At 47.3% G+C, this 23971-nt stretch overlaps 1 protein-coding gene across 1 annotated transcript; it reads right to left on the bottom strand.

Annotated features, from left to right (window-relative positions):
• Nucleotides 1-282: 282 nt before the first annotated feature.
• Nucleotides 283-1774, bottom strand: LOC143209278 (uncharacterized). The gene is given in 6 exon segments (XM_076424693.1): nt 283-327; nt 329-412; nt 414-437; nt 603-673; nt 733-1072; nt 1730-1774. Coding segments are annotated over 6 exon segments (609 nt in total).
• Between the last annotated feature and the right edge of the window lie 22197 nt (nt 1775-23971).

Raw genomic sequence — 23971 nt, 5'->3', positions numbered from 1 at the left:
CAATCCGGTACTGACCGAGAGAAGGTAACTTCTCCCCGCGATTGGAGTCAATTCCCCTGAACTGGCGACTCTACACTATTCGTTTGAGACTCCAGCGATCAGAACGAGAAGAAAAAGCACATTGGCTATTCGCGAGGGAAAAGGAGACGGGCGACGTCGGAGAGCAGAGGCAAGCGACGCGATTTAATTGCGAGGACATTTCTTATATGGAAGTTATCGGCCGGGCGCACGTGCCGGGGCGGTGCGGCGCGGCGCGGGCCGAAGCGGATCGGAGCGCATCGCTTAATGGGGCCCCCTCGCGCGTCGCCGGATTCGAATATTTTCAATGGGCCCTTCCGCGCTTCTTATCTAAATGCGATTCCCCGTTATCTAACCGTTGTCTGGACTCATCACTGAGCCGCGGCGTCTCTCTTATTTATCCCACCGACCAAAGAAAGCTGCGGTGCCCGATCAAGCAGAAGAAGAAGAAAGAGGAAGAGGAGTCAGAGTTGGGGAGGAAGAGGAGGTGGAGGAAGAAGAAAGAAGACAAAGAAGAAGCGAGCTAGAGCCCAGGCCGGAGACTTTTCTTCGTGGTCCCCGGGAACGTATACCTACGTGGGCACATATCCCGGTTGGTTCTCCACTTTAACGTCCGCTCTGTCTTCTCCTCCTTGGTTCTCCTCTGTTCTCTGTTCTGCAGTCCGCAGTCCGTACGTTGTACGTTCCAGCGTGTATACAGGGGCCCCCGCGTACGTCCCCGGTGCCGCGGAGATCGAGATGCAAAGGAGACCCGCGCCGCTTTTAAACTCGCCGCCACGAAGCGGATAAATTCGCCCGGGTCCCTCGATCTATTAATTCGAGCCGCCGTTGCATTCCTGCGGGGTCTCGACCGCTGCGCCGAGGCTCCTCGACTCCGCGCGACCTTCCTGCTTTCTCGCTTCGAGCTTCTCGCTTCGAACGGCCCAGGACTACGTACGCGCCTCGAACGGACCCTGTACGCAAGGATTACACGGGACAGCTCTCCGACCGCACTTTTACCCAGCGACCCAGACCCCAGGATTGTCTCGCGTAACGACGATCGAATCGGGAGCAGCTACTCGCCTCGTACACTACACTATTCCTCCCCTTGCCACGTTGCTATATTGTACTGTCGATGTAGACACTCGGAGAGCTCGCGAGCTCTAACCCTTTAGGGACTGGAAATACTTTAGATTGCATTTAGTTAGGTGGAAGATCGAATGTGATCGTATTTGTAAGGACATTTTCATTTTAACCATTTGCCCTACGATTTATTTTACGGTTTCAGTGATTAGAACTATCTTTGTAGTTCGTAATTTCCTAGAAAAGGAGACAATTTATATCTATTGTATGCCTACATGTTCTCCAAGAGCTATACATTAACGAAACCAAATATAGAATTTCATCTCGGTTGAAAGGAAATTAATAACATACATATCCATTACACTCTGTTCAGAATCTTCATCACGAGTCTGACACGATATTGTAGAGCAACGGGTTAAAGTGGCCTCAGTAGACTCTGGTAAAATGATATCTGGTAAAACAACGTGTAAGGTGTTAAGAAAAAGTGTCCACATTTCCATACTCTCCGCAATGTCGAGAAAGTCATTATAACGAAAGCGAGAACGCAACATTGGCACACACAACGCTCGGAGACTTCAATGCGTGGCGAGCGCTATTGCTGCACGAGGTCTTGCAACAAAACGATTTCTACCTTCCACAAATAACTTACACCGGTATACATTTCCATTGCAACGTGGCAGACTATTCGTAGCATACTAATGTCCACCGATTTTTACAAAATGTCCGGAACGCCGGACATGAAACTTGTATATAAAACTGAATTATAATACAAGCAGAATTGCATTAAAGATATATGTAATTACAACAACAAATGGCGTACTTTGTAAGATAATTCTTACTTGTAGCTTGCAACTGGTCAGTTCTTTCTTGTGTGCACACTACATGTATTTCAGTACCGTAGAATATGTCTCAGTAGACTGATGCTTAAAAAGTACTTCGAGCAAGTTTGATGGTACCCGTATGCGAATATAATAAGCAGACAATAACGTTCAAGTTCATAATACAGAAGCAATCATAGTGGACAAACGGACAGCTGCACGAGTCGAACCTTCAACAATCTAAGGATCTCTGACGCACGTCGTTTCACTATAGTAATAATATTTTACGATGCTTCGAGTCTTTTTCGGATTGCACATAACATGCTGATACACGATCTAACTCAAGAAAAATTAGATATCCGTTTTGAAGTTCGCTCCAATTTCGACCGAGTGGGTCCGACGAAACCCAGTTACAGACGTTGTTGGTTTCAAGAGAAAACATGATTGCAACGCTGTTAGGCAGTCGATCGGAAGAAACTGTCCGTGTAAAGGTGGTCCGCGGTGACGGCAGTCGGCGTGGACGTGAACGAGGCCGTGAAAAATGGTGTAATTTAATCGAGCGATTCGACACGGCATCGCCGTGACGTCCTTACCTGCCTAAGCTCTAAGAGGTGAGAAATGTTGCTCGTCCCGTGACCGATGTCTACACACCGCGCTGTCACGCACTGACATATCGCTCTGATAAAACCACGACCCGGCCAACGGTTTCTCCCTCGGCCGCGCCGAGTCCTCGACATTTAAGTATTTCTTACACGGGGCAACGATTCGATAGCTAATGTCCCGGACGTTGCCAGGAACGGCAGAACAGACGTCGTCGTCGTCTTCGTCGTTGCGACGACGACCTCGCGAACCATTCAACCGGAGGATTCTACCGTTCAGCTGAACCCTGACCCGACGCCGGAACGATTAATAATCCACGGTCTGTTCCCCGGTCGGTTTCCTCCAAGTCCAGCCGGAAACGATCCATGGATCCCTCGGATCGATGTTCCACAGACGAAAGTGGAAAACCGTCGTGCAACCCTCCGGCGAGGACTTTCGCTTATTAATAACGTTATTAATTCGATGCTTGTCGCACGCGACAGGCGTTGCGAGCATACCTCTCGTGGAAAACCATAAATCTACCGGGACGTGGAAAATATGTATTAACCCCTTTCTGTGAGATCCTTTTGACGATTGGAGTTGATGGTATTACCCGTGTAACGTGGTGCCTGCACAACTTGATTCTTGAATTGGACGAATCCTCATCTATTGTGTTGTATTGATACAATTTCTAATTTGAATAATATTGATTTTCTCCCGAGGTTCGTACGTCTCGTTAAATGAAATTATTGAAATTAACTTCATCCTTGTTTTGCAATAAAAGGTTAAGGAAACATTGTTCAACATAATAAATATCGTAATGATAGCAGACGCAGATTACAACGTGCGAACACGAGATCCGACTTGCGGTCATAACGTTAACAAGCGGTTAACAATATATGAAATCACTCTGTGCTCGTTGTAAATGCACTTTTACGTAGCCGTGAGTCCGACTCGTTGTCAGACGAGGATTTAACCGCGAGATCGACGAATAAATGAAGCGTTCAGAGAATGAAGGTATTACGTTACAAATATGAAGTTTCAAGTAAATTGAGCATGAAGTTACACCATAACATGTGCAACTTATGCAACGTACGCCTTCATTCTCTCAGTATTTCTTTGCTTTGTGGATAAAATGAAATGAGGGGTTTTATGAAATAGTACACCACGAGTGCGTACACCGTATTAAACTAACTGTAAAGTACGGTTGATGTAAAAGTAGACGATTTACAGCAAACTGTTTGTACTTCGCCAAAAATATATGCATAAGTAAATAATTATGCGGTGTCCACAATAGTCGACCTAAGGGTTTGTCCACACTATTCAAAGAAGACATTAACTTCGAGTTTTATCATTGGATTAGCTGAACACCAAGGGGCAAATTAAATTGGATAACGCGGGATGTGAGAGAGTTAGAATATTAATTCTTGTTCGAGAGGTTGCGGGGTGATAGAGGATCCCGTGATCTCTCTCTCTCTCCCTCTCGGGATGGTTGCATGATTTTTCGCGGGTGGAACCTACGCGGTCAATAGCATTTCCGGCTCGATCCCGTTTGAAACACTAGACGGGCCGGCGGTGTAGCATTGAGTAATGCGGTGCGGAGTGGCAGTAATGAGGGGCATTAATATGCAATGAAAATGTCCCTACGCGGGCCGTGTTATTCGAGTGCGTGGGGAGTGTGAAACGCGCGATACCGGCGAGATAGTGAGCCAATATTAATAGCGGCCCTTCATTGTTCTACGATACGAGCGGAGGGTCGGAAACGAATCTCCCGGTTTCTCGGCGCTGTGTTCCCCTCCGGTGGAATAGAGAGGGATTTAAATTAAGCACCGGAGTCACCGGCGACCGGGGGAAGCAGACTTGTGAGCAATGATCCAGCAGAGATTTGTCGACTGGGTGCTCTTTCTCTCTTTTCTCTCTCTCTCTTTCTACGTCGTGGAAACCAGCGCCGGATGCAGAACTGCTCGATTTTGATTAATACTGATATCGATTTCATTGCTGCGTGGACATTAACCCCGAGACAGTGCGATTTAATAGATAGAGATCATCGGAGATTAACGACCCCGACTGGAATCAGGAGTACATTACGCGGTTTAATCTGCTTGTTCTGTTAATGTGCTCGGGAGTCAGATACCTCGTATTTCATTGGTCGTGATTACGGTATATGCCTCGCGTGACCATTGATTATTGACGCTTTTGTTACTGTCGGAAGGTACATCAGCTCTACTAATTAATTCTGGAGTGCAGTGTGGCTGGCAAAAGAGAAATACTTAAGTATTAGCTATTAGTGAGATTAGAATTGGGTTGAATTCTCGAACCGATTTCAATCAGAACAATTTAGTTTTAGTACATTCAATGTGAAACTATGTAGTTAACTCTTTAATGGGCTCTAAAGATGGATCTTCGAGGTGGGTTTTCAAAATGGGCTTTAAAGATGGGCTTGCAAGATTGCTAGACTAGAATCTTCTTCAAAAATGGGTCATTAAGAAACAAGTTGTAGTGCTAAATAAGCCCGTGCTAACGCTCCAGGTTTAAAGTGTTAAAATGAACTTTTCAAGCTATCAGAACCAGCACCACCGGTGCAACAAACCCAAGCCTCGCCATGGGGATCATGCACGAAAATCAGCGAAGGTCGAAGGACCCCTGAGACCGCCGCCTATCGAGAACCGCTCGAGATGTCCCGCCTCCTCTTGAAACGTACTCGGAGCGCAATTAATCCGCCACCGCTTTTCTATTACCCCCGGCACGTCCATCATGCCTGCCGGCTAAAAATGCCCGTAGCGCATCTTGCTGACGTCCGGATCTGCCGCGCCTGCCTCTCTCTCTCTCTCTCTCTTTCTTTCTGTTCCGTGCTCTCCTCGAGCTTGCTCACAATTAGGAAATGGCGTTCATGCGCCGCGACAGGCATGTAATTAGCGGAGGGGCTCTCGCGGGTGTGCACATTTCGATGGTTGCATCTGGCTCCGCGTTTCAACCTCCTCCGGCTACCACGTCCCTACGAGGGGGAGGAAAACCCAGAGGGAGGAAGAGGCGGAGGTGTATACGATCCACGGATGCCCGATCCGCTTCTTCCTCGCGCGGAACTTCGGGCCGTCCGCTCGCTTCTCTCAGCGTGGCGCATACCAGCCGCATCATACAAATAACATGAGAAAGAGGGCGGCAGCGCGGCTCGGAGCCGCGAAGCCGAGGGATTTGGCACGACTCGGTCTCGCCTCTAAATTAGTAATTGCAGCCTCCGTGACGTGGCGCCCCGATAAAAAGGCGGCTGTAATGCCTGGCGATACGAGGTCACGAACCGGGGCTAAAGTGAATACTTATCCGCGGCTACGGTCGCTCGCTGGCTGGCCGGCGAACGCGTGTACACGGTGTCGGGAAAGCATCCTCCTTCCTGGGGATGATTCTTAGTAATCTTCTACAAGCCGCTATTAAACACTCCAACGCAAAATTAACCCTTAAAGTGTTTAAGCCATTTCAACTATAGACGAGAAAACCACTTCACATAATTTTCACTTTATAGTAGGGTCCCGGTTATCCGAACCTTCAATATCTGAAATCCCTCGCTATCTCAACACGTGTCACTTGTAAACAGTGTTCAATTATTCACATGTAAATGTTATGCCGAAGAAATGGCACAACATTTCTAATACTTTCGTCTGGGATTACAATGTTAAAGGAGATCTCAAAGTGTTCAGGAAGGAAATCTTTATTTTGCTGCAGAATTTTTATTCTGCATGAAAATTCCGCACTCTTTACACGATCTTGCAGGGAGAGCGTTCCACAAGAACCCTCCGTGCGTCCAGTCCCAGATAGAACCCATTACTTTCTCGCCACCCTGTACTCTTTGAACGGACGGGCGTACATGCACGAGATAACACGCGGTTCACGTGAACGCTGGCCAGCAGCTCGGCCCGTTCTCGTGAGCACTAGCCCCGCGCGAGCAGCCGAGCCACGAACCCGAAGAGGGGGCGTAATCCGCGGCGACGTGTATTCCCACGTCGTGCTTTCTCCGCTTGCCAGGCCCGGGAGAACGCTTCGTGAATCGATCCGGGCCACGGCCTCCGCTGACCGCGAGCAGCCCGATCGCTAATCCCGCGGAAGCGGCGACCAACCGTCGATCCACCGTCGATCGCCTCAGATCGATCGATCCACGGGGTTGACCGCTGTCCCTAACACTGACAATCGTTTATCAAATGAATGCGCCACGACCCCCGTATTTAATGTTCGATTACGCGTCGCCCGGTCGGAGGTCATGGGAAAACAGTGGGGGAGCTTTGGACCACGGTTATCGCGATTCCTCTGCCATGGATCTGTAGTTTATTGTGTTACCCGTCTGGACAAATGCGCTGCACTGCCCAGATCTTGTCGACCCACGCCTCGTCGATATTAAGTCGGGCGTACCCCCAACGGACTGATAAATTAAGCTCCCTGGCGAATTTGATGATTCCTGATGTTTCGTTGTGGTTGTTCAAGCCTTTGTTTGCCGATGATTGCCACTGTTTCATTCCCAACATTCCTGCAAGATAAATTTAATTTAATGTCTTCGGGCATGAATTTTTTAAAAGTGACAGCAAATGATTTTATATGGTATATTAGGAATTTTAAAAAGGAATGTTTAAATCCTTAAACTGATTTTTTATGCACGCTTGAACGATTCCGGTGCGGCGATGTCGCTTACCACGCGTTGAAGTCACCAGCGCGCGACTGACGTCACCTACTTACCACGCGTTGAAATCACCGAAACTATTGCGTTCGCTACGCATACACGGTGCTCTTATACAGAAATTATACACATTACCGAACCACCCTTGGTATTAACTAAATGATTGTTAATTTACCACTATCCTGTCGAGACGAACAAGCTCCTCGACAACAAAAGTACCTTTCCCTAAACAATGAGAAGTTGCACAAACATAAGCCTTCTATATATAATACAAACGACACAAACCCAGAATTCAATATCCAGCAACAAGAGAGATTTCTCGCGCAGCTGAAAGGTAAAAAGTAATTAAATGCTCGCCGATGGTATCAACTGTTTATCTCGACGACTATAATTCACACGCCAATCCACGCGACTCCCGGCGTTATCTCGACACCGTGGTCGTGCGGTATCGGCGTCGCTGTTCGCTGTGCGACGAAAAGAAAAGTCAAGTGTTAATTAATACCGAAGCGGTGCTGTGTGGTATCTCGCGCGCTCGGCACGCTCGGAATGCGGCACTATTCTACTGTTCGGGGAACAGATCTAGAAATATCCCTTAACGGGAATGCAAATCTGGACTTATGGGACGGTTGTATCTGGCGGGGCACGGAGGACGTAAACTCGAGCGTCACCTTACGCTCACGGATCGTTAAACGTACAGTCACGTTCGCGTGCACGACTCTAAATATGTAGATCCCCGATGATTCTAGCCGCGGGGGCCGCGTTTCTGAATATTCCGCAGGCATCGCCGAATTCCAACCTTACCCAGCAGAAGCTTTACGATGCACGAGCGAAACCCGGCTCGACTCTGCTCACCGGTGTTGCTTAACAGCTTGCATCTGATATTCGCGAAAAATGCGAATCGACCCTCGCGGCCCGATAGCAAACCGAACAGTTAGTCGCGCACACGTTCGATCGTGACCCGCGATTCTTGCTCACACGTCGCCGAAATAGGCGTGACAAGACCTCGAAAATGTGCAATTTCTAACATCAAGATCGAAATGTCCTTATTCCAAAAATACGGATATAGTTCAATCAAAAACTTCGAAATTACATCGTTCGAAGCTAATACACAGAGCACCCTCCGCGGGTAGATAGAGACCTCACAAAAAACGAAATGACTATTCACGATAGAAGTAATCAACGAACAATCTAAATGTCTCCTTTAGGGTATTCATAATGAAAGTGATCAGAAGAGGAGATACAGAGCCCGCCAGGCCGTCCGGTCTTAATAGTTGGGCCATTCCGATAGGAGATCCATCAGGAATATCTCGACGGTGTGAAAAAACGACGAGAACTGCATCGTGTTCTATGCTCTGTCCGCGGCTGGATGCCTGCACTTTGTCCGCGTCGACTGTTCGCACGTGCCCGGCGAGATACAAGCCTTCGAGCGGTCGCCGGTCGGCCCGAAGCGCTTCGCGCGAGGATTGCTCGCCTGACGTATTGCCACGGGCTTGTCGCAATTTTCCGATAGTTAATGTGTCCCGTGGTCGTCGAAGAATTCCACTATTACCTCAATCGCGTTAATTATACCGCGTAGAGCGGACGCGTTGCGCCTTCTGTCCACGATGCATCAGACGCGTACGCGTAGCGCATGAAATGCGCACACCTTCTCTTTCCGATTGTTGCTGGAAAGTGTGCGGGAAGCAGCGATGCGTTCACGGGGTCGCGTGTCGTGTACAAATGATCGCAACTCACAGAAATTCGTAGAACTCGTTGAAATTATTGAAGGAAAAATGAAATGTCTGTCTGGCTCTAGATATGCTAACATTTCGGTCGTCCGTTTATGAAAATTTATATGTGTTCGGTCTCAAGCAAACCGAACGTGAGAATTAGACTGAGAAATGAAGGTGTTAATTTCCAAACGTCGAGCTTTATTTCAACTAGGCGTTGTTACCCTGTAACTTGGACAAGGAACAAGGGATTTATAATATGCATTTCAATATGCAAATAGCTCAAACAATCTCGATAAAACAGCAGCTTTTTGGATCTCCATTCCGAGTATTCAATATGGTATTCCAGAATGGTGGCGTATCAGCCAGCAGGTTACCATTTTACGGATGCTGGGGGTCAACGAATCGCATCAGCGTAGTCAGATAGATAACCTTTGCTCCCGATGACGACCATAATTACGAGCATCGCGACCGCGTTTAACCGGAGTCGATTCCCGTCGATAAAATCCCGACGGACAGATTAAGGCAATAACGCATCAACATCCCCTCGGAAGTGCGGGTACGAGAAGCGAGATGACGAGCACGGTGCAGCACCGCGAAGTGCAACGAGCGCGTGCAACGAGCCGGCCGACGGGCGAAGCAGTGCAACAACACCGACTGGGAGGGGCCCGGGACGTCAGTTTCGCGCGCGGGCACGTTTTAAACCGGCGATCTGGCCCGTCAAAGCCGGCAACGAGCGGCGGAAGGGGCTGATTTCAATAACCGTGCCATGGCTCGTCTTTTATTCACTTTTTCCCGGCCCACGGAGAAGCCGGCCGGCTTCGGAACTCGACGGGACACGGGATCGTCGAGGGGGTGGAGAGGACCCTACGCCGCCCCTCTGCCGCGTTAGAACGCTGGACACCGTACCATTATTTCGTCTTGAGCACGTTGCTCGGCCGCGAGAGAGTGCGAGGATGACGACGATGCCGGATCAAGGGATACGAGATCGCGACGCCGAGTTATTGCGGCCCTCGAGCGCCGGTTCCGTCGTAGATCACGCTAGATCTCTCGCTACCGACGGGCATCATACTCGTCCTCTGCTCTGGGAACTTCGCAATCTAAATTTGGTAGGTTTGTAACGTTGACCGATTCTAGTGATATTTTCAGAATGTATGTAATCCATACAGATCTGCGAAACGTATTTATTAAATTTTCGATATAGACCCGCATAAAAATGTTGTGAAAAACAACCTTCAAAATTTTTCTCCGCGATCCTGAACAGTTGAACTTGTTACGAGCTGAGGTTCGTTCTTAAATATCTCTGGAAGAGTCGCGAGTCACCAACGGAAACGTTTGCATACGTAACACAATTTTTCCAAATAATTTTTTTACGTCAACTAGAAAACTAGTCCTTTTATCATCTCGAAGAAAATAAAAGAGGTTTGGCCTTAACGATGTTATCGTCTTGTTAAAAGTGTCCGAATATTACTGTACAATATAAGCGAATAGAAACGTCAAAGGAGCTCACCTAAATTTGCCGAAAGCGATTCGCACGCGCGCAGTGCCGAAAGATCGCGCTCCTCCTGACTCGGTTCGACTGAACTGGATCCCGGCTGGCAAAAGGTTAACCCGGTCTACGGTGTGCACGGTGTGCACAGGCTGTTTGCATCGGCGGGTATGCAAAAGGGCAGACCATCCGCCATAATTCGTAGAGAGAGCACGACCGAATTGGAATCTCGAACGCGCTTTTGTCCGCTTCCTCCTTCTGGCCTGGCGCACGAGCGAGGTGAGAAACGAGCCTGGTAATAGGCGCCGGTGTTTCTTCCTAGGAGCGATCCACTTAGATCGGATCGGCGGCGGCTCGAACAGATTGAATTTTCGATCGACAACACGGGAAGAGAGAACAGCTTAGCTTGCCTCGGATCGGCTTGTTCGGATCGTTGAATCGCAGCTCGCGGGCGTCCCGATTTCAATAGCAGGCGGGAACCGGACTGGTGCGTTCGATCCGCGTGTGAAACGAATCTCTTTTTACAACGCGTAGACAGACAGTGGGAGAGTGAAATGCTCGGGGAACATTTTCCTTATTACGATCCGGAACACCGTTGATTCCAGGTTACGTTCCGATCGCTTTCTATGCGCGCTCCGAACGCTATTCTTTCATTGCTCCATGGCTTTCCAAACACGTCGGACAGGCAACTTGTTTAACCCTTTAGTGGACTTTCATAGTGAATGATGAAAGTGCAATAACTCGATCTATTACGTTGAATGCCGTGAGCTGTGAAAAATGTTTGTCATAAGATTAGACTGCGTATTATCGAATTTCGATCTGGAAACAACTGGAGACTTTCATTGATTCATATTGTTGCTCCCTGTAACATAATAACTAGACTGCGGATCATCGATTGCAAGAAATAAAAACCAAATTGGGTGTTATTTCTTCCCTTAAAAATATTCCAACAATTATGAATTTCATCCACTCAATTTTGCTATATATGCATAAAAATTCGCAGTCTAATAATAACTTTAGATTGTACTTGATCGATGTATCATCACAATTCGCTTATACTACTTATCACATTAATTTACTTGTCTGGTAATAACATACGATTTTACACACTGGACTATGTGCAGGAAGTTCTTTGAACTGGTGTTAGCAACGTTAATTATAATTTTTAATCGCCGACATTACCATAAAAAAAAGAGGAATCGGTTAATTATTGTAGAACACCGATAAATCTCTCTCTATCCAGGCTCTCTATCCAGCGCACTTTAATATTTAATTTACAACTACGAACACGGTAAAAAGCCCACCGACAACTTGTAACTTATGTAACGCGTCACTATCCTCGCACGCTCGCCTCGATAAATTACACCCTCTGGTCGCCGCGGAGAGTTCCGCTCGAACAGGTGCGCAGACCGGCCACTAAATTCTCCACGGTTTTCCCTCGAAAATTCGCTGAAAGCGTGTCTGCCGATCGGCGCGCGGTTCGAAGATCGAATGCGACACGTCTTGTGTCAATTTTTTCCCTTTAAATCACCCACTGTCCCGAAACCGGAAACCCAGCAGACGGTAGACACGCGGACTCTAGCACGCGGACGTTTGTCAGCTGGTTTTCCACAGTTCTGACGTGATAACTTTACCAGTTTTTTGTATACAGGGTGTTTCCGAAACCATGGTACAATCGGGAATAAGATTTTTTAAATCGAATTTGAAAATTCATTCACTTATTAAACGAATAACCAAGTGCATTTTATAAACTTCCAAATGACATAAGTGAAGATTTGCTGTTTACTAGTGTAGTGTTCAGACTGCGTATTTTATGCATTTATAACCAAACTGAATAGTTGAAATACAATTTTAAAATATTTCTTCATTATTTTCGGCTGATTAAGATTATTCAAAGAAGAAGCACATTTTCATTTAATTTCTGCATGTGTTAGGTTGGAGGAAAAGTTCTGTCGTCTTTTAAAGAAAACAGTTGAATCAATTTATTATAATATTATTCAATGTGTGATATAATTTCCATCGTTTGTAACAACTTGTTGCCATCTTTCAGATAACCTGTCAATTCCTGTTTCCGAATCACTCACTAGCAACACGTGTTTTTGGCATACAAACAAAATTACATGCTTATTTAAAATACAACAGAACTTTCCCTGCAACCTAATAGAATCACCATGCCCGGTCGCTTGTGCCACTATTTCGGAAACACCCAGTATGGCCTGTTGCCGGATTCCGCGTTCGTTTCCCTCGGCGGTTTTCCAGCCAGAAAATTCGTTAAACGCGGGGCGCGTCGGGGTTGCGGGAGAGTTTGGTTCGAAGGTTGTAAGGTTCGAGGTGTCAGGCGCCGTAGGGGGCCCGTGCCTAGCCGGTGCTACATCATCCGCGGGGACAGCGTATCCACTTGTTAGCGAAGCGGGCACAGCCACTGCCTACAAATACGTTTCCGCCGTGATAAATGGACTGCAACTCTCGAAATACGAAGGCATTCCGACTCCGGGCGTTGCTTGATTAATGAACTACGGGATTTCTACGGTAAGTCCGCGGTACTGATTCGACCCCGGGTTCCCTCAGCCGCGTGTAACATCCTCCTCTCTCGCGGGACGATATACTCGGCAGAACCGTCGCGCTTTTTCCGCGAGCACACGCCGCGCGCACCACCGGGACCTTGCTTCCGCTTTCGGACGGATTTGATGGATCTCGTCGATCCCAGGGCGCCGATGCTCCGATGGATCAACGGGAGAGCCACACGATCGTATCTGGAGTCCTGACAGGGGAGATTAGACGGCTTGGAAACGGCGCGCGGACTTCGCAGCCAGGAACGAAACAAAGGATCGGCGTTTCGCGAAAGGGGGTGAGCTTAATTTTCTCGCGCCGCACTCCCCCGCCAGGAGCGTACCGCGGAGAAGATGGGGCCCGCTCTCTTCGTGGTCGGCCAACCGTAACGATAAATCAATAGCGGAGGCCCCGCGGTATTCTCGGTGGTGCCCATAATAAATTCATGAATTGTAAAACTGCTGCTCTCGCGCGGGACGAACCGTGGCGTATTGGATTTATTGGTCGACTTGACCCCGCGCTAAGACGCCTTCGGTGTAAGGCCTGCCAGGGCCCGAGGAGCTCGATCCACCCGCGGTACGAAAAAAAGAAAGAGATAGAAACGCCCGTGGGGCCGAGAGGGAGGGCCCCCTCCTCTGACGCGGGAGAGTCCCTCTCTCCGAACGCGGGTGATGTATGAACGAGTTAACGGGTCGCAATCGATCACCCGTATTACCAAATAATTTTCAATTACCCTGTATGAGCCGAGTGACTGCTGGGACGACCAGGAGACAGAGTATCGATGGCTCGATATCGATCCATCGTGCGCTGCAACCACGCGAAACCACGGGGTCTACGAGCGCTGCTGCAGTGACGCGTTTCGCGTTGATCGCCGGCGACCCCTGAATGAGCTTCATTTCGCCAATGGGGACTGTCAAGCGTACGGTAATTTAATGAATAGACAGGTGGATTGCAGGCTACACGCTTAGACGCGTACCAGCACCGTGAACATGCAGACGGAGGAGGGGCCCGACAGCTTTTCATAGACTGAACGACCTGGGAGGGTAAATCTGGAACGGGATTAATTGATGACGCGAGACTGTCACCTGAACCGTAATTTAGTGGGAGAACGCGGACACTGAGGCGCATCCACCTCTGCTGCGAATGGCACAGCTCGCAGTGAGAGCCTCTGCTCTGACACGTTGCTCTTCTCTGTGCTCGATGTTTTTTTAACCCTTTGCACTCGAATGGTGACTTTTAGGCGCCAGTAAAAATTGCCACGCCATTATTCAATACAGCTTTAATATTATTAAATTCGTCTGTGTTCTATAAATCGTAAACAGCTCAACTGTTATATGAGAAAACAGGTTCAATTTTATGTGCACAATGTAAAACAGATTCGAATTAAAACTGCTTCGAGTGCATAGGGTTGGAACTGCTGGAACCTTTTCCAAAATGACAGATGTTCATTGAAATTGAAACTTCTTCAACCAATGAAACAATTAAATGCTAAGTCAGTCACAAATCCGTGCCATCAATTATGCGACTGACTGTCCTTATCAATGACAATCTATATCAATGAAGAACTTGAAAATCTTCGAGAAATCTCAATCTTGAAAGAAATGATTGTATAATGTTCCCGAGTGGTGGCTCATTCGTTCAGAACCAACATCGCCATTGCTACTAAACGATTTTTAAAAGGATTCTATGATGTGAATCATAAACGATAAAATCTATCATGTAGTGCTGCATGTGCTCTAAATATCAGATGTGCACCTCCAACGATGCAGGGAAGCTGAATGTTGAATGCTACGGCGACACAAGCATGGAATGCACAGCCTCGAGCTTAGACATCCACGACCGGTCGCCGATAAAGGGACACCATGCTACACATTAAAGCGTTCCCCATGGAAATTCAGCAACGGGCATTACTCACTGGAACCAGAAGCCTCGGCGTAGATAACGAGCAAATAGCGTACAAAAGAGACATTCCAACGAACAGTGCCTAATAACCGGCAGTTAAATCGTATACTTAGCCGGCTGGCGGACGCGGAATAATTAATCTTAACGATACCGGGCTCGCGTAAATCGAGGCGAGATAAACGGGGAAAAGAGGCCGCCCAATGGCACACCGTGTAAATACAGAAAATCACGGTGTCGCCTTTTATCTGGCGATCTACGCGAGTCTCATGGCGGGTCGCGAGAGGAGTATCGTTCGCGATTATGCGGACGCCATTTATCGAGTACGGCGATACTGACGGTGTAAAGAGGGCTGCGGTGAGCAAGAGGGGGTGAGGAGCGGGGGAGAAGGGAGCCCCCTCGAGGAAGAAAGAGAGAGATTACACTGTCGGGCAGTTAGAAGTGGTTTAGCGATAATTTAAACGCGCTAAATCAGAAACGCATTTACGAAATCGGCGTGAAATTTATAAATTAGCCGGCTGGCAGATTTGTGGCTGGTATTTATACATTTACACCGCCATGGGGCCCGCGCCGGGGCCCCGGTGCCCTGCTGGCAACGGAAAACCTCCGCGTGGCCCGGTGATTTACGCCGGAGCATCTGCGCGGCGCGGCGCCCCGGCGCGGAGCGGTGCCGAGCGGAGCCAAGCGGGTAGACAGAACGAAAATCGCGTTTCCAGCTGATGGATCGCGATAACGGGCATACGGACACATGGTTTTCCCCCGGTGCATTCCACCCCGGGAAATCGAAATTCTCGGCGGGCGTTGACATCGTGCCGGGAAAAGGGTTGATATAAATCCTGGCAACGAACGGCAGGATAATATTACAGCACCGTAAACCGACTCTAATTTACTGTGTGTTTCGAATTTTTATATTTCCGGAATTATCACGCCAGGATCTCGACCTCTGGTATTTAGTAATGAATTTAGGCAGTGGCCCGTGTGTCGAACAATATGTGGACATCGTTTCTCGGATGAGTTAGGGGCACGGAAGCGAACGGGGATACTGCATACGATACTTTGGGTTTGGGGATTATCGTTTGTGAATCTGTTAATTTATTGTGCCGTGTCGTTGCTCACATATTAAACTTCTCTCTGTGTACTGCTATTCTAATGTTAACCGTGTACAGAGGAGTACTTGGATCCCAAACATTTTTGGGCCAAAATGAAAGAACTTTGTCTGCATAAGTATTTGTGAAATTTTATTGATTTTTAAAAGATAAGTATATACAATACTTAAAAAAATTGAAATATATCCCAGATATCATTTTGTTTTTAGTTTTTAGTTTTAGTATCAACTATATTTTTGCGAATATCTCAGAAACCAAGACCAAGTGACAACAACATGTAATTGTCAAGATCATCGAGATCTGTAAAGAGTGACTCTGTAAATAATTACCAACTACGAGAACAATTTGTAAACCGAGCCACCGAGTCTCGTCCACGTCTTCTGAAACACGTTGAAAAAAAGAAGAGGAAGTTTGAAAAGATGATGGCGAGTCGGCGATTCTTCGTTGCGCAACTAATTGCCTGTAAACTGATACGGTGATCGGCAGAAAAATAGTGTGAGCGATAAATCTCGGTGGTCCGGTGTGATTCGCAGCAGAGCAGGTTACGTAACAGGATATTTAAAAAGGGACAGCCGAGAAGAAGGATTGCGAACGATGGTGAAACATAGTAACGACGCGTACCCCGGCGATAAAAGAGTATTAATCACAATATTTCACGAGATTCCGCAACAAGTGACAGAACGTGTGCAACCGCACGTTAAATCACGAACGCCGACAAGTGGATTAACCTGGGCGAAAGGCTCGTCGACCCTGCGTCACATTGTCGCGTAAATCGACGGGCTTTCCGTCGACGACGCGAGTAAGGGACCTTTCCAGAGAGGACGATTATGCTTTTTGCGCCGTTCGCCTACTCTGATGGATGAGGTGCGACCGCCCGGTTATGAACGTGTCTTTACGAACGCGGCTTTAATTGAAGCAGCTAATATCAAAAGAAAATTCATTCGTCACCGCGTCCCCGCCACCTGCGAGAAAATTATTTTATAACGCACTCGCGCCATTAATTGTATCGCGTGAACTGTTATCAACTGCAAAAAGGCACAGAGATTAATTGCAATTTTCAGCGTCGGTGGAAATTAATTCTGATGGCTCAGGAAAGGGAACTGTTTAAACACGTTGTTCTGCATTAATGTAATCTCTCATCGACCGTTCATTAATTTTGAACAGGTTGAAACGACGTACCCAATTACGAAGGAATTAAAACTGACTAATTTGTTTCTGGAAAATTGGTCCCTAAAGAGCTTAATATCAATAAAGCTATCGTTCTTGTGAATCAGAGTTCCAAATGCAGAGGATTGGTTGACCACTTTGTCCGAATTATCGCGAAACACGCCGAGTCTCATACACGGGCATTACGCTTAAGGACGATGTTGCGAGCGTTCATTATAAGGATGGAACTCAGTATGGGGTCCCCACGGAGTCGACACCCATCCCTGCGACGCGCTGTATTTAATTCTTCCTTAAGCCGGCCCTGAGAAACTAATGAGACACGCGCTACAGTTACCGGAAGTGGACATAGAGAATTTATTAATCGGTTCTCTCGCTTCTTTTCTGTCGGATCTCTTTATTCCTACAACACCGCTCATGGCTGTCGTCGTCGATGATACAAAAAGATCTGTCGCGTCATTCGTTCCACATGTTTTAAGAATCCAACCTTTCCTCGTAATATCTATGTTGGTAAGAAAAAACGTGGCATGTCACAATTTTAAAAAATTCGAGTCTATGCATTAATTGAGCTTTAATATATAATGCAATAATGCTAAAATAATGCAATTTCACCGATGCCCGGTATGAAGAATTAGTGTTCAAAACTTTCACACTAAACCTACCACCACCGATCAAATGGCCGGTCTTACGATTATTGAAATGATGAAGTTACTTGCATGGAAATTGATTCAATAAGCTTCTTTATCCAAGCTCATATTGTAATCAAAATTGCGCGGAATCTAAATAAATAGATTCTCGTAATTTCTGCAAGCTAAAATCGCTTATAGTGCTCGGTAGGTTTAGTGTTAAACGGCAATATCTCGAAAGTGAAAGTAAGTATATCACATGGGGCGTTCTTCCTTGCCACCACTGTATAAAATATACGTCCAATCTTTCCTCGTAATAATAACACCCAAACATCGAGTGTCAATACTACCCAAACTTTCTGCGTCTAGTCACGGGACGATCCGTAGAAGAAAATTGAAACCAATGAGAACCACCTCGTGGTCCAAGCATCTGCGAGCCCGTCTCTTCAGCGTCGTAGGTAATCAAACACGCGGAGAAAAGGAGGGTGGGGGGAGGAGAACGAAATAAAATTCTGTCGCCGCGAGTAACCATTCATCGAGGCGATCGAAAACGAAGCGACTCTTCACGCAGCCGGCGCTCATGGGTCAATTAAAAAAGTGCGCGCCGGTGTACACGCGATCCGACCGCTATTAATCTTCCAGTTAACCTTTATGATTACGTTTTTGACGTTCCGCGATGAGACCTGAGCCGATCGCTCGAAGGCGAACACACGCGGCGACGCGCGTCGATGGAAACGCGACTGCGGCGCGCCGCTCCATGCGTGTGTAACGTGTGTATATCGTGAGAAAATTATGGAATCTCATCTCGCGGGAATTCCGATGGAACGGCAGGTGCGGGTCCGACGGTGCCAATCATGATCCACGAGGCTCGGCGATCGGCGATCGAGCCGGCGCGGCGGGGTCGCCGTCGCCGTATCGCGGCCGAGTTTAGCTCAATATCAATCTAATTTGACCGGGGATTTCGCGCGTGTAACGGTCCCTGTACCATGGGAATCGTGTCGAGATCGGGACAGGCGTGAACCACCGCACAGCATCGCGAAGAGCTGGACAAAAATTAGATTCATCCGACAAAAATAGATCCCGGTGGCCCGTGGAGTCCCGCGTAATTATTTAATAAAGAAACAAATTTTACTTAATGAGAGATAATAATCTTTAATCATGTATGTATGTATGTATGATATATGTATATGTGTAATAAAATAAAATATATATAATATAATAATTATATACATATAATGATTCGTTATATCTGATAATTATTAAAAGAAGCTATTTAACCTTAAAGACGCGGGATCGCACTTTGCGGGATTGCAAGCCTTATTTCGGACAAGAATTAATAGGTGAAATTTAAATCAGTGGTAAGATTAAAAATATTATTTTCAACCGATGGATATGATTGAAGAAAGAATAAATTTTTTATGTGACTTCTGATCCTTGCAATGAATGAACGACAATTTTTATTTTGCATAAAAATCCGCAGTCTAATCCTAGTCCGATATAAAACATATCGAATATTATTTGATGTGAAAATTTTTGAATTAATTCCATCTATTTTATAGCAACAGTGTGCACCGTTGCACAACGCCCGGTTTACGATCGTTCGAGTATGCTGTTCCAACGGGTCCACCGAGCTCGGTCGAGCATAGTTAGCGACCGAGATATGAACCCGTAAATTCAATCCGTGCCGGAAGCTCGCAAATAGAGTCGAAGGTGAAAATGATAGGATTATAGACGTTGCTAGAAATTACTTTCACGTGGCTCTATGGAATTTCAGCGGTTCATTTCATTGCTCCAGTTCTGCGAGGAGTTTATCTATCAGGAAGGCGTCGATGGCTGGAATTTATAATCTATTAAGTAATCTGTTAATGAGATTGGACATTAAAATTCCTGAGATATCAGTAACAGCCAGCACTTTTATCACAGAAAGCTCTTTAAGACCGTACGGGAAAATTAGACTTCTGATTTGTGAGATCAACGAACTACTTGAGGTGTTATTATTAGACAGCGGATCCATCTGCGAAATAAACATTTTCTGCCCGAATTGCAACAAACTAGAGTGAAGTAGAAATTTTATTATTATTAATTAAATCTACTCATCGTTCAGTTTCAATGCCTTGCCCCGCTTTGATGTACATACATACACATTTGTGCCAGCGAAGTTTGAAAATGTCTTTTTCATTTTGAGAACTAGTGAATTGAATTCTTCAATCATTCAAGTATACTTTCGTTTTCAGTTTTCATATTGATTATGGATGATTCACCCGCGATGTGCATCCATGGAATTGTAAATTCGCCTTAAGTAACAAACCGAGGATTGCTTCCTGAAGAGTCTCCCCCCGCGACAATATACCTACTGCGCGATTATACGCAATATTATAATCTTCGTTAAAGAGGTTCGCTAAATTAGAATGTTCGTAAAATACGAGCGAGCAACTAAGCGCGAATCCGAGAGAAGGCCCTGGCGAGGAGGCTCGTATCTTACGGATTTCATCCGCGAAAGTATTAAACGTACCACCGATCTCGGGAGCAGTATCGATAACTTCGCCGTGTTCTTCATCCCCACCGGCCTCCGCTCGACTCCCAGGATCATTGAAATTCTTCGGGGGCCGTTTCAATTAATTAGTCGCCGTTTAAATTCGAGCTAAGTACGCGTAACGGACAGGTCTCTCCCGTTGATCCGCGATATTGAGTGCAGCGATCGTTAAAGCTCGCTGGGCGGAACGTCCAATCGGACGTTGCATTCGGATGAAGTTTATGCGATTGAGAAGCGTTTCTCTTGACCCCTTTCACGGCCGATTGAAATTCCGGAATTGGTCCTCGAAGTCCGCGTCAAATTAAGTGCATACAACTGTCTTCGTTCAGTATAACTTCGAGGATTTCTTACATCCAAAACATATTTCCTAATTTCTTCGCTCAGATAAAAAATGTTGTGAACAACCACTTTTACCATTTCGGAATTTTTACAAAACATTAATTGCACATCATATAATGAACTAATCGTTCCAGCTTCACAGAAATACCGAAGTCGTTTCGTTTAAAATCCAATAAGCATAACGCCAAGAGATAGACACTCTTTACGATCGGATCAGAAAATATCGAAGCCACCTCCCTCGCTTTTAATTCCTCCTCGGACGATTTTCAGTGGCCGCTCTAGGGGGCCGACCGCCCCCACCTGTGCTCACCGTTCCCTGTTTCTTCTCTCTCTGGATTTACAGGGGAACCGCTTATCCGGTGGTGATCTCTTCGAGAACGCAAGCTCATTTAAAACAATAAACCGGGACAATTTCATAAATTTCGCCGCGGAAATCTCGCCGGATCTCGGCAGAGTAATTTTAATCAGGAGTGCCGGGCCTCGCCGCGGGACGTCCGACGGGGAGCATAGAAACCCACCGAGGGCACACCGTTGGCAGGGTCCAGGGACACCCCCGTCTCCCCTGTGGGACGTCCCCCTTGACTCCTTTTAGTCGCGGTCGAAATTCGGGGCCCTACACTACTAATTTACCGCTACCTGGGACACATGCGCGCTTACGGGCGTTGTTTTCTAAGTTGAGTTACGGCGGCGATGGCCCGGGAGCGGCAGCTACGACGGTCCTCCCTGTTCCTAGGGACGGTATAAATAATTCTCGTGGTTGGACCGTGCCCAGCAGTGGGCACCGGCGACGGTCAGGTGGTCCATATTCGTTTCTTTTGCTTCCCCTAACCGAACACACTGGCCGAGTGTCGATTGCGATACTCGCGGGGTTGCTACGAGTGTCAGCCAAATACCCGATCCAGTTCGAAGTGCGCTACCTGGTATTGATCGGTCAGAAAACGATCCTCGGCTAGCGAACCGATCGGCCGTCTAGCATTTTAAAACTTTCACCCACGATTTCCCACGTAATGACGTCAGAATCGTCACTCCCGCGCCGCCGCGCCGGCTGAACGGCCGCCTGTCGATTGCTCAATGACTTATCGTTACTGTGTTTAAATACGGAGACGTTCACGGCGCGCGGAATTAATAGCTACGATTCCTCGTGGATATGTCGTGATGCGTAGGCCAAGTAAGAGCGGTTCGCGTGAAATGTGACCGGGCCTAGGGAGCCTTTGAAATCGGGACGCGGCCGTTTACCGATCGCCCCAGGCGACGAATTTTTCAGATCGTGATCTGTCGAAAAAACGCGCCTCGAGACGCTCGCTATTCCGCGTTATTTAAGCGGACGTTGATATACGCGGTACGGGTTTCCAGAATATTATTGTTGTCGAATATAAATTCGATATTAGTAATAAGCACCGGCCGTGCACGTGCCTCGCTCTTCCAGGTTCGGTGGCTACTTTTTGGATTTACGAGGGAATTAACATTTTGCCGAGAGCGTGACGCTCGCAGATCGAACATGGCCGCCCTCGGGTCGCTCTTGTGTGTCGAACCAATTCCGACGATCTGGAGAAAAACCTTTGCCCTTATACGAAGAACGTCTTCCACCATGAACAGAAACAGACGAAAGCTTTCACACTACTGACAATGAGAAACACGTAATGAGGGTGAATTAAAAATTGCTAATTCGCATAAAATCTTCAAATAATCCATTATTACCGCTGAAAGATTTTCATTTGCACGCGCCGCGCCAAGCAATCAGGGGGAATTACGAGGACTTTGTTTCTATCAATAAAATATCCGGCAGATGAGCGTTGTTTTTCGGGCCGTTGGGTGCACGTAACCCCTTAAGGGGTTCCCCTTATTGTTGCCTGGAGAGCGTTCACGACAACGTTGCTCACGTACGGCAACGTGCGCAGTATCGTAGAAATTGCTGTAACACCACACCGATCACGTAGCACCGCGGATGGTCCCTCGACCTCATCCTGGCGATGATGATGGTGTCCGGAACGGTGCCGTGGTCTCGCTCGGCTCGGCTCCGGCCCGGTGTGAATGAAGAGGACCGTGGATTACGAAGCGTCGCAAATTGCTGTCAATTTTGGCGATTTTTTCGCGAAGGCGCAGCCGGCGTAAAACGATCCGCACTTATCGGGGGTGGGGGTAGGGGGCCTGGTAAGTACACCGAACGGAAACACACATCGCCGGAGCCCCATAATGGACGGTAACGGAATCAGGTAGGTGATGATTTAGCCCGGCCCCAACGCTTCCACGGAATTTATAATTGTCTGATTACCATAGACCCGTGACGGTGTGTTATCTTTATTCGGTAAATTAATACCTGCCATCGTAAACCGTGTTCGCTCTCGCTCCCGACGACGATCCCGCACGCTTCATCTATATGTATTCCTCTTATAATTTCTCCTTTTTTTCCGTATATCTGGCTCCCATGAATATTTAAACCATTGCGAATAATCGCGAATCCCGGAATGAGATGCGATCGGTTTCGCGGTGGAATCCTTTTTATTGCCCGGAATCTGAACATAATGTCGCGCAGAGATCCACTCGAGGAGAACACAAGTCGAGGTCGAGATCGGTCGACTTATGATAATTTCGACACACGATACTGACCCTGTAACAGGTGCTCGATAAATAATGGCTCTGGGTGCGACGGAACGCGACGAGACGAGCTTGGATTCTCTAAACGCCTCGATATTCAATTTCACCGGGTATTTCACGGTTGGGAATGATCATGGTTATTAATACCAGCGGCGGTATCGCGGATGGACGTGCGGAGGAGAGTATATAAAAGTGGCTCTAATTGATTGAAGAGACCTCGACCTTCCGCAGGAATCGGGAAGCGCTACCGGCCTCGGTCGATTCGGATTTGGACCTTCCCATCAGAATCTGGAAGATCGAGACTCTCTTGAGTTCTCAAAATTTTTGGCGATTCTTGGGAACCAAACCCTTCGCATAGGGTTTCACGGAACCAAATGAATCACGTCCCAGGAGGGTAGACTGTTCAGCCTCCTGGAAGTCCTAGGACCCAGTCCTCTAACTTCGCAGACCAACAGCCAATCCTCTTCCGCGCAACAGAATTACAAGCAGTCAATCACGGACAAAGAACGTCGGAGCGCTATCAGCAACTAATAAATACAGCATCGTGTTCTAACAGCGATGAGCCTATTCCAGGAAGCCTTGGCGAGCTTCTCACGAAAGAACCGCCATGATCATCACGTACTCCTCCGCCTGGCGGTGGATTTGCATCGGTATCATTACCGTCCGCGAGCCAGCGACGTATCAATTGATTAAACAATCCGCTGTTGGCCCTCGCCCAGAGAGAGAAAGAGAGAGTTCTTCAATTTCAATTCTCCTCGGATCGTATCCAGCAACCACCTGGGATTTTTCTTCACCTGCCGCGAGGGCGCTCTCGTGTCCTGTTC

This window comes from Lasioglossum baleicum, chromosome 6 (assembly GCF_051020765.1).
Source record: "Lasioglossum baleicum chromosome 6, iyLasBale1, whole genome shotgun sequence".
Taxonomy (NCBI): Eukaryota; Metazoa; Arthropoda; class Insecta; order Hymenoptera; family Halictidae; genus Lasioglossum; species Lasioglossum baleicum.
Note: the sequence above shows the minus strand (reverse complement) of the source record. Positions and strands in the feature narration are given on the sequence as shown.